The 13,381-nt window shown below is 43.8% G+C and overlaps 2 protein-coding genes across 3 annotated transcripts in view; one reads left to right on the top strand and one right to left on the bottom strand.

Moving 5' to 3' along the window:
- The window catches only part of GANC (glucosidase alpha, neutral C), a 27,472-nt gene extending 19,844 nt beyond the window's left edge, over positions 1-7,628 (bottom strand). Inside the window, exons 1-7 of the mRNA XM_055717218.1 lie at positions 7,575-7,628; positions 6,468-6,530; positions 4,871-4,979; positions 3,237-3,364; positions 2,528-2,710; positions 1,618-1,663; positions 138-204 (exon numbers count right to left, since the gene is read on the bottom strand). Of these exons, the coding sequence (XP_055573193.1) occupies positions 138-204; positions 1,618-1,663; positions 2,528-2,710; positions 3,237-3,364; positions 4,871-4,979; positions 6,468-6,530; positions 7,575-7,606 (628 nt within the window). The 5' untranslated portion in view covers positions 7,607-7,628. The remainder of the gene's footprint in view (positions 1-137; positions 205-1,617; positions 1,664-2,527; positions 2,711-3,236; positions 3,365-4,870; positions 4,980-6,467; positions 6,531-7,574) is intronic.
- The window catches only part of TMEM87A (transmembrane protein 87A), a 24,902-nt gene continuing 19,125 nt past the window's right edge, over positions 7,605-13,381 (top strand). For both annotated transcript variants that reach the window (XM_055717223.1, XM_055717222.1), the window contains exons 1-3: positions 7,605-8,018; positions 8,974-9,031; positions 12,897-12,994. In XM_055717223.1, the coding sequence (XP_055573198.1) occupies positions 7,605-8,018; positions 8,974-9,031; positions 12,897-12,994 (570 nt within the window). The remainder of the gene's footprint in view (positions 8,019-8,973; positions 9,032-12,896; positions 12,995-13,381) is intronic.

The following is a 13,381-nucleotide window of genomic DNA, read 5'->3' as shown; positions in this document are numbered from 1 at the left end:
TACTCATATCTGATAGGTTAAAAGAAGGCACGAGTGAGACACTGATAAACATTAAGCAGCTAAACAGAATGCAGACAGAAATATGAACACAGGTATATACAAAGCAGTAAAGCTGTTTTCAGAACAGACAGACTTACCATGAGCTTTGACATCTAAGAAACTGCCAAATTTCTCTTGCCAGAGACCTAGATCCTCCTGTTTCCCCTGCATAAACAGAAATAACTAAACCTAGAAAATGCAATGGCTCACACCATCTGTTTCTAAGAAAAATATGTTTATTCACATGAGCTTTGTATATTGTTAACTGCTTTTTTGCTAAATATGGTTAATATAAGTAAATCCAAAACACAATTCAGATCCTGCTTCAGCAATTCACACTGAAGAACAGATGTGCTAGTGGAGCACACATGCACTCTGCTACAGCACAAAAGTAATACCTGAGGTCTTGGATAAAATCACAGAATGACAGAATAGCCCAGGTTAGAAGGGACCTCAGAAGATCATCTGATCCAACCTTTCATGGGAAAGGGAGCCTAGATGAGATTATCTAGCACCCTGCCCAACTGCATCTAGAAAACCTCCATTGATGGGGACTCTACCACATCCCTGGTGAGACTGTTCCAGTCAACGATTGTTCTCACTGTAAAATATGTCTTTCTTCTGGATGTTGAACATGATTATGAAATGTAAAGACTGCATGGATGGAACAAACAGGAAAACCTATAGAAACAGAAACGGACCCAGTCCCCTACACAGTAAGGGTCAGACAACACAAAAGCTCTCCAGACTCTCTGGAGTCCTGTGTAACTGATACTTTTAGCTTCCTTCACACTTTGAGCCTTGTGCCCTGTCATTCATTGTCCTAAAATTTCCACTTTTTGCAGCTTCTTTCCCAGTTTTATTTTCTACATTTGTCCCAGAATAAGCAGGCATGGCCTCTTGCAGCTGTGTGACTCCCCGAAAGCAAGCATGCTCCCTGGCAGGACTCAGAGTTCAGACACAAGTATGCTCAAGGCAACATAGCTCCAGCAATTTGTAACAGGAGGGTGGAGTAAGCAGCCATCTGCTCTACAGAAGGCTAAAATTGTATCATGGGCATAACTCATCCTCCTGAGAAAACTGGTATGTGCCTTTATGTGCTGCCAGGGCCCAGTCTTTTTTCAGAGAGACTCTCACTTCTGTGTTAAGCATGAATGTATGTGGAGGCACATTTTTGGACTGTTATAAAACAGGTCTTGCTTTTTTTAAATGCTCCTTGCAATGAGCAGGGAATTTGAAAATGACTAAATATCACCACAAAACTCCCTTTTACATGTCTACTCCAAATCAAGCAAGAGACCAAAAGAGAAAGAAATTCTTCATAAAAAGGCCACAGAAAAAACATTTTTGAGCTAGATGTGTCTGACATGCCTTCTACAACCCTCGTAAAACACATAAACCTTTGTTCAGCTATAAATTTGCAAAATATCTCAATACAAAATAGCAGCTCCTTTCTGATTTTCACTGGAAAGTGGTTAGACTATGCTTGTAAACATTGTACCAGAAGAAAAAAACATGTGATTCTAATTCTCTTTTCTACAAAATATTCATGCTGAATTTGCAGTAAGCATGGGTTACCTTGCAGGAATCACTTGCTGCCTTCTCATTTTCTCCTGTAGGTTTTCTAGCGAAAATGAATACACAGAAATGATCAGTTTATTGTTAATGCAAGGAAGGATTTCAAACAGAAAACTCATAAAACATTATGCATTGCCTTACACATTATGTAAGAGTTTTGGTGCTCGCTTGACTGTTCTGAAAACTGATGCCATAGCTGAGAGCTCTAAATGGCAAATAATTTTAATATTCAATGTGTCAAAATAAACTCCACTCACTATTTGAGTTAGGTCGGCTCCCTGGCCTTCCACATTTATTTCCATTTGCATCAGCGTTTTACCTGCCCAGAAGATCCTCACTTCTTTGTCATTTTCTGTTAAGGGCTGACTGTTAATTACAATTTCTGAAATAATGTTTTCTAGGAGAGACGTTTGCTATGCTCTTTTTCTAGTCATGACATCTCCTGCACTGTGGTTTCTCACCCTTTCAGCACTTAGTGGGATTGACCTGTAAAATCTTGCAGCTACATGGCACATTGTTAAGAGCTTATATGGCAAGTAAAACTTACCTAAAGAGTAAGTTTAGTCATAAAAGGAGATGAAACTAATAACCTCATTATACTACTATCACTCATTCCCAAGAAAGACAAGGGGTACCAGGATACTTCAGTGTTTTGCACTAAATTGTTTGGCCATTAAATGAGGTTAGCATTTTGCACATGGCTGCTGCAAGGGATTAAAAGTCTGCAGTTAACTGATCTAGAACTTCTTCGGTAAAACTTCACCATTGTACTCACTGGTATGAAGTAAAAGAGAAGACAGATTTCAATGCATAAGAGCTTCTAACACAGAAATTGCAATTCCACAGAATTCTTTATCTTCAGCTCCAGCATAATCAGTACATACTATGATGCAATAGACAGATACTGTACCTATCACAGGGAAGTGGTTGTAGGTGCTCAAAATACAACAACCCATTGGAATTCATGCTCAGAACAGTCTCACCCTTGGACTGTAGCTCAACCTGGAAGGGATTTGCTGTGACTTGAAGTTTGTAGTCCTCGCTAACACTTGACAGCACCAAAATACCTGCCTCCTTCTGGGATATGAAGAGTCTGGGAAATGAACAGCTTTATATGAACAAGCAGCACATGAAATCCACTGTAACTAAACAATGATTTGAAACAAAAGATGGGCTGAGAGTATCCACATACATTATAAAAACCTCAAGGCTAACACTGAGGCAAAGAACATCAGAAATACATGCTGTGTGCAGGGTTCACTGCACAGTGCAACAGGTAGCTGCAGAACTGCTATGAAAACTACCCAGAGTTTGCATTCCTTTCACATTAACAAGTAATTAATGCCTTAGGTAAAAATGATGTATCATAACAAGCAGGGTATTCTCTGATTGGGTCAAATAGCCTCAAGTTTCTTATGTATATGACAAAACTTTCTCCTAGTATTTAACATGAATTTTTGAAAGTAAATTAGCCACATGCGTTGTTATTTTCTCTTCCTGTTAACAACTCTGTGTTGTAGAGAAAACTAGTGGAGCACAAATGAGGGAAAAGGGAAAACATTCTTGCAAATGAAGCTGCACAAGTTACTAAGGTGTTAAATCATCTTCCCATCACTTACCTCTGGGTGGTAGGTTCCTTTGTAAGAACATCAGGAACTTTGTATCTTGCTCTGAGAGGAGTTGCCTCATCAATTTTAAGCCTGAAAATATTGCCTTCTATTTCACAAATTTCTACTTGTAGAAGAACCTGGGAGCAAACAGATGAACAGGCCGCGATAAAAAATAGCAACCAACTTTTCAACTCAACATCACCAAACACTTACTGTCTGGAAAAAAAATGCCTGCTTTCTGATTTGATATTCTTTAGCATTGGTCAGCTACAATCATCACCCATATGAACTTGCACCAGCTAACTCTACTCCCCTTTGAAGAAGCAACTCTTTTTAAATGGACTCCTTACCTTCAGGCCTCTCATGTCTAGCACTTTGCAGCTTTCCCCAAAAGCAGCATGGAAAACAGGGGTAGTATACACCAATCCCAAAGTTTAGACAATTTCATTACTGTGCTGTCAATGTAAGAGTGGGACACTATTGAGATGTGGGCTTTTTGCAAAAATGTCAGTGCTCTGTGTTCACTAGTATCCACAGTGGTGCTGACACTGATGAACTGTGTCAGAAAGACACCTAAAGAAAATGTGTAACACTGCCTTACCCACTGTAACTTGCTATTTTAAAGTTCAGGGAACTGGGAAGTCACCCTGTTCTAGCTCATACAACACGACTCATTTCTCTTCTGTAGAGGATCCCTAAAGCACAAGTCTGATTTTTTTTTTTTGTTTTTTCCTTTCTTAATCTCTCCTTCCATGAGACACAAAATTGGCTGCAGAATTTTGGCCCGGTATCTTTTCCCTCTACATGAAAGCCAATCAGCCCTGCTCTCTTCAAAGACATAGAAGAATGAAAGAGCCATAATACCAGAGGTAGAGTAGTCAAGAGAGAAAAAATTAATTTGGAGCTCCAGATTCTGCTTCCTAGGAAATACACTATGCTTTGTATAAACCCCTGAATAGTCTAGGAAGCTACAGAGCCTTCAGTCTTTTACCTACCTTAAAATCTAGACAAAGCATAGGCTCCCTTTTCTGTGCTGACTGCAAAGGTCAGGATTAACCAGAGAGGCAGAAAATACTTTTTTGCAGAGTATCTACATAGTGTGATGCTTATGAGCATGGAAGAGAGCTGTAGTTCCAAACTCTCATCATCTGAGGATGGGTTAGGTTGCCTGTTGTCTAACTGAATGTGCTAGCTGCTAAGCTGGTAAAAAAACCTCTTCCTGGCTGTCGTCTTAAATGCAAAGACGACTTCTTTTCCCCAAAAAACTGCCTTTGAGCAAATACAGGAATGCAAAAGACATGGTTAGGAGGTGCTGGAACATAGGTCTTTTTATTACATTATAGAAAAAGAATTTATTATTTTGGAATAGTGGAGAAAACTCTGAATTTTTTTTAAAAATAGATACAAAGAGTTCTATTCATAAATTTGCTAAAGATTTTTTTTTAGTTCCTTAGAATACCTGTTCTTGCACAGTCTCAAGCTGCCAATAAATACTGACCACTAACGACATCTTTAGGCTGATACTTCGCATATCTGAAATATCTGTCACTGAAGAATCTCAAAACCCTCAAATACTATCAGACTTGTTGATAATATTCGCTGCTCTTTCTGTACACACACTCTTCTGCTAGGTGGGATCTCACCTTATTCTCCTCATGAATAATATGGAATTTGACATTCTCATCACTTAACATGACTGAATCCAACAACGCTCGATACAAGGATTTTCCAGGATGCAGACGTTTCTGACGCCTGTCAAGACAGAAAATAACTTTTGGTCTCCTTAATTGTTGTGGCTTATATCATACAGAGGAACATAATATCATTAGAAATGTTTACTTAATAATTTTGTCTTGAAGTTTTTCAAATACAATTATTACCAGTGTTTCAAGTCAAGGGGAAAAAAAGGAATATAGTTCTGAGAGCACATACATGTTTATGAATGAGATGTTAGAGGGGTTTGGCCACCCATCACCACTCCATAATTTTTTTTTAGATAGTAATAGTCTTAATCCAAGTGTCCAACTAAATTCTCGGCTGTCCAGTTACATTTTTTTCTTCTCTTCATGACCCCAGAAATTTCAGTGGAATAATCCAGTTTTAATTTTCTGTCATACACCCCTGCTTGGTCTGCAACCCCCTGGTGAACAGCTTCTGCAGTTTGTGGTGATGATGCAATATATACTGTGGAAACTGTTTTTCAACAAGCCTTCTGACGACAGAGTGTTGACTACATCTTTTGGTCCTGATAAAGTTTTTAGGACAGAGACCCTGAAACAAGAGGCTCTTTCAATGCTTGTGGAATGCTCCTTGCTGAGCCCAGGTTTTATGAACTATTTGAAGATAAATGTCGTGGAGGCTACCTTAAAGGGAAACTTCCTCATTAGTAGACTGATTTTGTTTCCTTGCAAACAGATAATGCACAAATGTGAGCAATCAGATAAAGGATTTCTTTTAAAAGCAGAGCAAAGACGTTTGCCGATGTGTGGCAATCTCTTTCTAAGAAATTGGATGTGCTAAGTTAAAATGGCTAGAAAGGGCCGGTGTGAAAAGAAGGAGTCCTGCTCCCACTGGCAAAGTGTTATTTGGGGTTTTCTGAACATAATTTCCTGCAGAACAGAAATAAGTATCTGAAAATGTACCCCAGTATGTCAGTGACTAATTGCTATAACAGTGGGCAATCGTTCCTTTCACTCAGCCGGCACAGGACAGAAGGCAATGGAGGACAGGAGGAAAAAAAGTTGGAGGAAAGGTATCTCAGTTAGAAATGGGGTGAGAAGAATCACTTAGCTTAAGGTTAGCTTTAAGAGACTACTAAGCTAGAAGTTAGATTTGATGCTGAATTTTGGCCAAGGTACTTGTTCAACAGGACTGAAATCATGTATGTGACTGTCACAGACTAATGGGTTCTATTGAAAATTCTTGTTTTGAACTATGGATATTCAAGAAATATCCACATCAAGAAAACAACCTGTGTCTGAGTTTACCGATAGGTAAAATATTGCTGGGGCTTTGTCAGATGAGAGGACTGACTCTTAAATTTTAACAAAGAGGTTTCGGATGTAACATTACACCTTCTAAAAGATGCTGACTATTGCTTGCTGAAGCCCACTTTGAAAGATAAACTCTTGAAAGTTAGCAGACTTACTGTGATTAAAAATCAATATGTAACTACTTCTTGTATCTTTTAATATTACTAGTTTTAAAAAAAACACCTTTCACTACAATTCTTCTCTTTACCTGTAAAACGCAATCTGGTTGCATTCCTTAAAAGTGCTTTTGTCCACAGCCTCATCTTGGACACTAGAAAGAGCAGATTAAGAAAATGTTTAAACGTGTTCACTAAACACCTGCTGAATGATCAGATGGTGGGGGTCCTCAAGAGGGGTAAGGATTAAAGAAGGTGCAGACAACTGTGGTGACATAAAATGTGTTGGACTTTGAACTACTGTGTTTGGATATCGCAAGAATTTCTTACACATTTAGTTCCCACCCTAAACCACCTCCTTTCAAACTCTGACCATTTTGGCGAACAACAGATTTCTGCATTTTGATCCTGCAACTGCACACTTGCAATTGTCTTGCTGCAAGACATGAAACTCAGCCTTTGAGCTACACTGGACAAGTGGGAAAACCCTAACCCTGACTAACAGCTGAATTTCAGCAACAGTGAATTCTTAGGGCTTTGTGTTTTGCAGCCAGACCTCTCCCTGCAACCCTCGCAGTGAAGTATTACGTTCCAGCAACAAGCACGGAGGAAGGGGCTGGCCTGGCAGAAAAGCAGAAACCCTGCGCCCTTCCCTGCTGCCTGCAGCGGGGCTGCCGATGGCCCTGCTGACGCTCTGCCTTACCTCCGGGCTTAACGGAACTTCTCATCTATTAGAGAACAGTAAGCTGCTGCCCAGCCTGAAAAAACGGACTGCCAGTTGTGGCTGTCATCCAAACACTTGCCAGAACATGCAGAGTTCAGACACACGTGGAAGATAATAAGGTTTTAGTGCTGTCCGACAATGAGCTGCTGCTCATAAAATACTTATTAATTATATACACGCAACATATAACATGCAGATGGGAGCCACGAAGGCTCAGTCACAGTCACCGTGACCTAAACATTATTAGAGGCCGCGCAGCAACCAAATATCGAGGCCAGTCAGCCCCTGCCGGTTTCGCCCGAAGCCGCCACACGCGCTCTGCGCGGGGCTCCGCTGCCGCACCCCGGCCGCCCCCGCCCCGCCGCGCCCACCCCGGCCCGCTCGGGGCCCGCACCCCACCACCCCCTGCGGAAAGCTGGGGGCCCGCCCGGCAACGCCGGGAGCGAGGAAAGGGCCGGCCGAGGAGCCGCGTTACCCGACTTTCCCTGGCGTGAGCGCCTCCTCCATGGCGGCGGCGGGGCGCGGAGGGCTCCCCGGAGGGAGGGGCGGCCGCCGGGCTCCCCCCGTGACGGCCGCGCCTGGCTCGCGGCACCGGGCGCTCCGTCAGCGCGGCAGCCGGCGGGCCCCGAGCGCGGCCGGGCCGGCGACGGGCGCCCGGGGGGCGGTGACAGTTCGGGCCCCGTCGGGCGGCGGCTCCGCCCTCACGCCGGCCCTCGGCAGCCGCCTACCGCCGCCGGGAGCGGAAGGGGCGCGGCCAGCGCGGCTGCGGCGGCCTCCGTGCGGCGGGATGGCGGCGGCGTCGCGTTCCGGGGGCTGGCGGCGGCCTGAGGCCGTCCTCCTGCGGCTGCTGGTGGTGCTGCTGCTGGCGGGCGCGGCGAGCGCCGGGCAGCGCTCCAAATGGCGGCTCCCGGTGCTCATGGTAGGGGCGGCTGGGGCGCCGCGCTGGGGGCTCTGGGCCGCCGGGCCAGCGGGCTGCGGCGGCGGTCGGAGCGTACGTGTGCGTGGCGGCGGTCGGAGGCCGCTGCCGCTCGGCTCGCCCTCCCCGGGGGGAAGCGGGGCAGCGCCCCGGGGGCCGGCGGGAGGGCTGCGGCCTGCGGCGCCTGACCGCGTCCAGGGCTGGTGCGGGGGCGCCGGGCACCGTGCCGGGCTCGGACCCGCTGCGGCGGGTCGGCGGTGGCGACAGCACAGGGAAGGGCTCTGCGGGGAATGGCCCGGGTGGGCGGCGGGGAGCGTGTCCCCTGTGAGGCCCGTGGCGAGGGAGGCGGCCCCCTTGCCTGGGCCCGGCCCCGGTGGGGTCTGCGCGGGGAGGGGGCACCCGCGCCCCGCGGGCGGCTGGGCTGCGGCCTGCTGTCGGGAGCGCTGGGCCTCTGCAGCGCTGAACCGGGAGAAGTGCGGGCTCTGGGAAGGTGGAGTGGTTTCCAGCACTTCTGCTATACCGTGTGTTTTTGAAGTTGCGTGGAGAAAAGTTATTTTGCCTCACGTGAAACCTGCCTTCATCTGGCCGTGGAAGGGGGGAATGTCGGCTTTCTGTGGGGCTCTTGAGCTTCAGAAACAAAATTAAAGGATCGCGGTGAACGCTCCTGTTGATTCTTAGGACAATTTTGTTGGATAGTCCAGACTTTCTTATCAGGAAGAAAATGCTTATTTCAACAGATGTCGATGAAGTTGATTCAGTTTTGCAGAACAAAAAGCCCCAAGCCTCTCAAGCTGAAGGGGTGGTGAAGCATGACTGGAAAGTCCAGTGAGGCTGGCTTCTGATTTGGCATTTGCTTTCATTGCTGTATTGAATTAAAACTTACAGTGGAAGGTGACGTGTACTTAAGCTAGGTGACATTAGGCCCACTAATACCTTCTCGGGTTTTGTGTCTTTGCAGGGGAAGAAGTTTAACTTCGGGAAGATTCTCTTCAGCAACACCACCATTTTCCTGAGATGTAAGTGGTTACAAGGGATTAACCTGTTTGCTGTTTGACACACTGCCACCCCTTTAACATTTGGGACTTGACACACTGTGAAGTGTTTAACTGCAGTGGTTGCAGTGACAGCTAACGTAGCACTGAATAAAAGCCATAGCTCTGATACAGCTGGGTGTGTTAGCAGCCGTGAAGCTTCGCAGCTGTGATCTGTTTAGGCTGTAGCAGAAATGAATGGTTCTGTTCAGGCCCTCTGTGGAGAGGGCGAGATGGGCAATGGCAGCACCACTTCATTTCAGATAGCAGGTAATCAGGCATGGGGTGTGCTGAAACCTACTGTGGGGGTGTGCTTTCCCTGTTTAAGATACGCTGAATTCCTCTAGCTGGGAGATCTGGTGCTGACTGGGACAGGGGCTATTTCTGTTGCAGAATGATTGATGCCAGTGTGCAGGAGACTGTGCTTTTTGAGCACCCTTTTTAGCTGGGTGCTTCTGGGAGTGGTAAGGGAATGCTGTTGCATGCTATGGCAGCTCTCTTGAGAGCTGTTTTCTCCTCCTGGTCACAGTGTGTGAGTGCCACAGAGCAAACATGTTTGTAGCCGTCCCAGTTGTTCTTTCTGTTTATTGCTCTTTGCTATTCTGGCTAGGGCTATGGGTTATGTAGGTTACTGCTCAAAGGGGAGTTTCTGTAAAATACCTCTTAGCTGTGAACATGAGGACAGTACTTAGATGGCAACAAGATGATGTAGATGACATGTGGAAGTCACTAGCTGAATTAGAAGAGCTTGAAATCTTTTCCATGCACTCTGAGCACTTTTAAGGTGTTTGCACCAGTTCTTAACTGGGGCAACGGAGAAGAGGCTGTTTGATTTCCAGCTGCTAACCAGGTGGTTATACAGGTACAGTGCCTGTGAATGCCCTTCGTGCAGTTGTGTCAAACAAGGATAAAAGTAACTGTAGAGACTGTTTAGTGGGATCTGTGCCTTTGTCACTTCAAGACTCTGTTGCTGCAGAGATTGTGCTTTTTTTTTTTAACAGAAAATTAAGGTGGTGTGAGGGTTAGCTGACGCTTCTTGATGAAATTGCATGTTGCTGTGCTCCATTACGTTTAGTACTTACCTTATCGATTTTCAGGTTTAATTTCAGATACCTGCCCTTCTTGAGACAGTGTTTCAAAGGGATTTTGTTAAAGTTCCTCCATTAATCCCACATGAATCTGAAATAGGAGACTAGTATTGCAGTAGTTATTAGTGAAGGTCCGTTATGTCAGGGTTAGGGTTTTCCCACTTGTCCAGTGTAGCTCAAAGGCTGAGTTTCACGTCTTGCAGCAAGACAATTGCAAGTGTGCAGTTGCAGGATCAAAATGTAGAAATCTGATGCTTGGGGAAAGCTGGGACAGGAGTTGAAAGGGCATTTGTAGCTTTGGTAGGTGTTTAGTCTGTGTTATCTAAAGTTGAATAGAAGTAGTGTGCTTGTACTAATGTGGCATCTTAAGATGTGGGTCCCCTCAGTGAAATGTGTGGTAAGTCTAATCATGAGATGTACAGCTGAAATACTAAGAGAAAGAAGAAACTAAGGCACAGAACAAATAAAATGTTTGTTACAAGACAGGTTTGTGGCAGATCTGACAGTAAGAATTCAGTCCCCTGGCTCCTGTTGTGGATTCCAACTACATTGTGTTGTCAGCCTTTAAACAGTCATTAAGCCTTAAAATTCTTAAAGACACCTGTTTTACATGCCGGTGTGATTAAAGGATTTACATTAATTTAGTTAATCACTGCAAGAGGAAGGAACAAAGGCTAGGAACTTAATTTCAGTTCCTCAGCCTAGATGATACTTAAACTGCACCTGGTACTGGGAAGCTTCAGCTTTACATACTGCTTCTTTGCTGCTGTGGAAACCAGCCTCTCTTCTTCTGTTTGCTGTCTGTTGCCTCTTCCATCTGCTCTGGGATGTTTGTGCGGGCAATGTGACCCTTCTTGCCAAACATGACTGCTCATGGGTTGTTCTTGGTGTTTTTGGTGAGCACCTGCATCTCCTCCTCCACCACCTCCTCCTCTTTCCCCTTCTTGGGGTTTTGGGGGGTTTTTTGTGTGTGTGTGTGTGTGATGTATTGGTGTCTGATGCTTTTTGCTTCTGGCTGGAAAGAGTGCCACTGGTGTTTAGTATTGTCAATAATGATTTTATTTCTATCTTCTACCTTTCTTAAGTGCTATTCTAGTATACATCAGGCTTCCTGTCTAGGATCATGGTAGAAATCCTGCTCTCTGTAAATGAGTACAAAGACTGCTTTTGAGTGGAATGTTGCTGGTTTTGTTTGAACGCTAAGGGACTTGGATTTCCATGTTGCTGAATCTAGTAAATGCCATGGATGCCTTTTATGTCTTTTGGAGTACTTCCTTTTCAAGGTCTCCGTAATCTTGATGCTTGCAGATATTGGACTGTTCTAGTCATTACCTGTTTTGCCTTTAGGTGGTGTTACTGCTGAATGTAAAAGTTTCAATAATCTTAATTATTTTTAATAGGTAAAAATGTATTTAAAAGGTATTTTTGAATCCCTCCTATTTTTTTCATAGCACTTTTTTGAGGTGTTCCTCATTTGATCAGTTTATCAAAGAGTCTTTGTCTTCTATGAACTTGCCATGTACCCATGTCACTGCAGTGCTTGTGTTGACTATTAGTTTCTTTGTTGTGCCCTCTGCAACATCTAGGGCTATGTGGAGAATGTGTGCCTTGTTTTCATGCTTACCAGAAGGTGTCATAAGGAAACTCACGTTTTTGCAGTGATTGTATTCCATTCTTTTTTTCTTTTTCTTTTTTTCTTTTTTTTTTTTTCTTTCCAATCTTTGGTATTAGAGACTCAGTTGTTGAGGTTTTAGGTCTATGTATACTTGTTTTAGTAGTCATGTGGTTTAAAGTGGGATTAGTCAGTTAAGACTCTATGGCAGGATCTTTTTTTTTTCCAACTGCAGGTTTTACCAACAGTGGTCAATAAGGAAACATTTCATTAAAAGCTCTGTATGTGTAACAAGTGTGTGGATATCTAGTCTGAGGTTGAGTGTTGCCTGTGAAGGTGTGAGCACTTCTCAGCTACTAGAAACAAGCTGTCAACTTGAAAGAGTTTTGCCATCTGTTCACTGGCAAAACCCAAACATAATTATCTGAATGGCCCTTCCAGAACTGTTAAGGGTGAAGCTTACCTCCTTAAATTCTCTTGATCAGGCTTCAGTTTCAGGATGAGATGTGAAACACAAAAATCAGACGGTTTGTCCTGGGGCGAGCAGCAAAGAGGGAGAGGGAAGTCTTGTGGTTCACTTTTCATGCATGTTGTTCCTTAATAAATCAAAGTGGAAAGTTGTCATTGCTGTTTTAAGTAGGATTGCGGCTTTGACAGTGAGCTAATGTATAGATGGCTTGTTTGTCTTGTTGGGAGTGTGTGGGGTGGATGTTGACTCGCAAAATCTTGCTTTTTTTTATTTATTTTCTTGTTGATGGTGTTGATATTTTTAAATTACCTGTGCATTGCCCTTAGCATTAATATGTTCCCAACTCTCTCCACCTGTTATGTGTCCCACATATCTTGGAAAGGGAAGGCCTTTTGTGTATTTTAGTTGCTGGGAGTCACTGCTGTTCTCCTTTTGTTTGGTATTTGCGGTTGCTGAAATATCCCCGATTGTCTTGAAAACAAAAAGTTCAGCAATTTAAAAGAATCGTGTAATGTTCCACATGCTGCTTCCTTTCACTGAACTGTAATGGATTACTTGAGAAAAATGTTTTTCTATTGTTTTGCTTTCAGTTTTGTGTTTAATTATGGTAGTTTGGCACAGAATGAGAGGAAAAGCACAGCAGGTAGAGGGTGTCTTACATGTTCTTATCTGGTTTTTCAGTTGAAGGAGATGAAAAAACTTGTGATCCCTCCCAAAGTTACAATGTTACTTGGTACTTAAGATATTCTGACTGCTACAATGAAGTCTTCAACTTTGGGGTAAGAATTGTGTGGGAGAAGATGGGTTATGATTTTTAGGGGTGAGCTGAGTATATTGGAGATGTCTCACTTGCATCCTCATAGCTCTTTGGGCCTAAAAGACACTTGTGCATTGGTAGATAACAAATTTCTGAATCATTGGGAATGGAAAGGAATTGATCCACAGCTTGCTGGAATTACTGACTTTTCTGGGTTTTGGGTAAGGTGGAAGTGTTTGTCAGAATTCTTCGAAACCCAGAAGCTTAAATAAGTGCGTTGATTCTGAAATGAAGTGTGTGAGTTTGAGGTAGATGAAAATATTTACAGCAATGCTTAATGACAGCAAATAGAAAAAAATTACTATTTTCATATTTAGTCTAAATTCTGTTCTTTATGGATGCACATTAC

The sequence above is a fragment of the Falco cherrug genome, chromosome 7 (assembly GCF_023634085.1).
Source record: "Falco cherrug isolate bFalChe1 chromosome 7, bFalChe1.pri, whole genome shotgun sequence".
Lineage (NCBI taxonomy): Eukaryota > Metazoa > Chordata > Aves > Falconiformes > Falconidae > Falco > Falco cherrug.
This window is presented reverse-complemented; position numbering and strand designations above follow the sequence as displayed.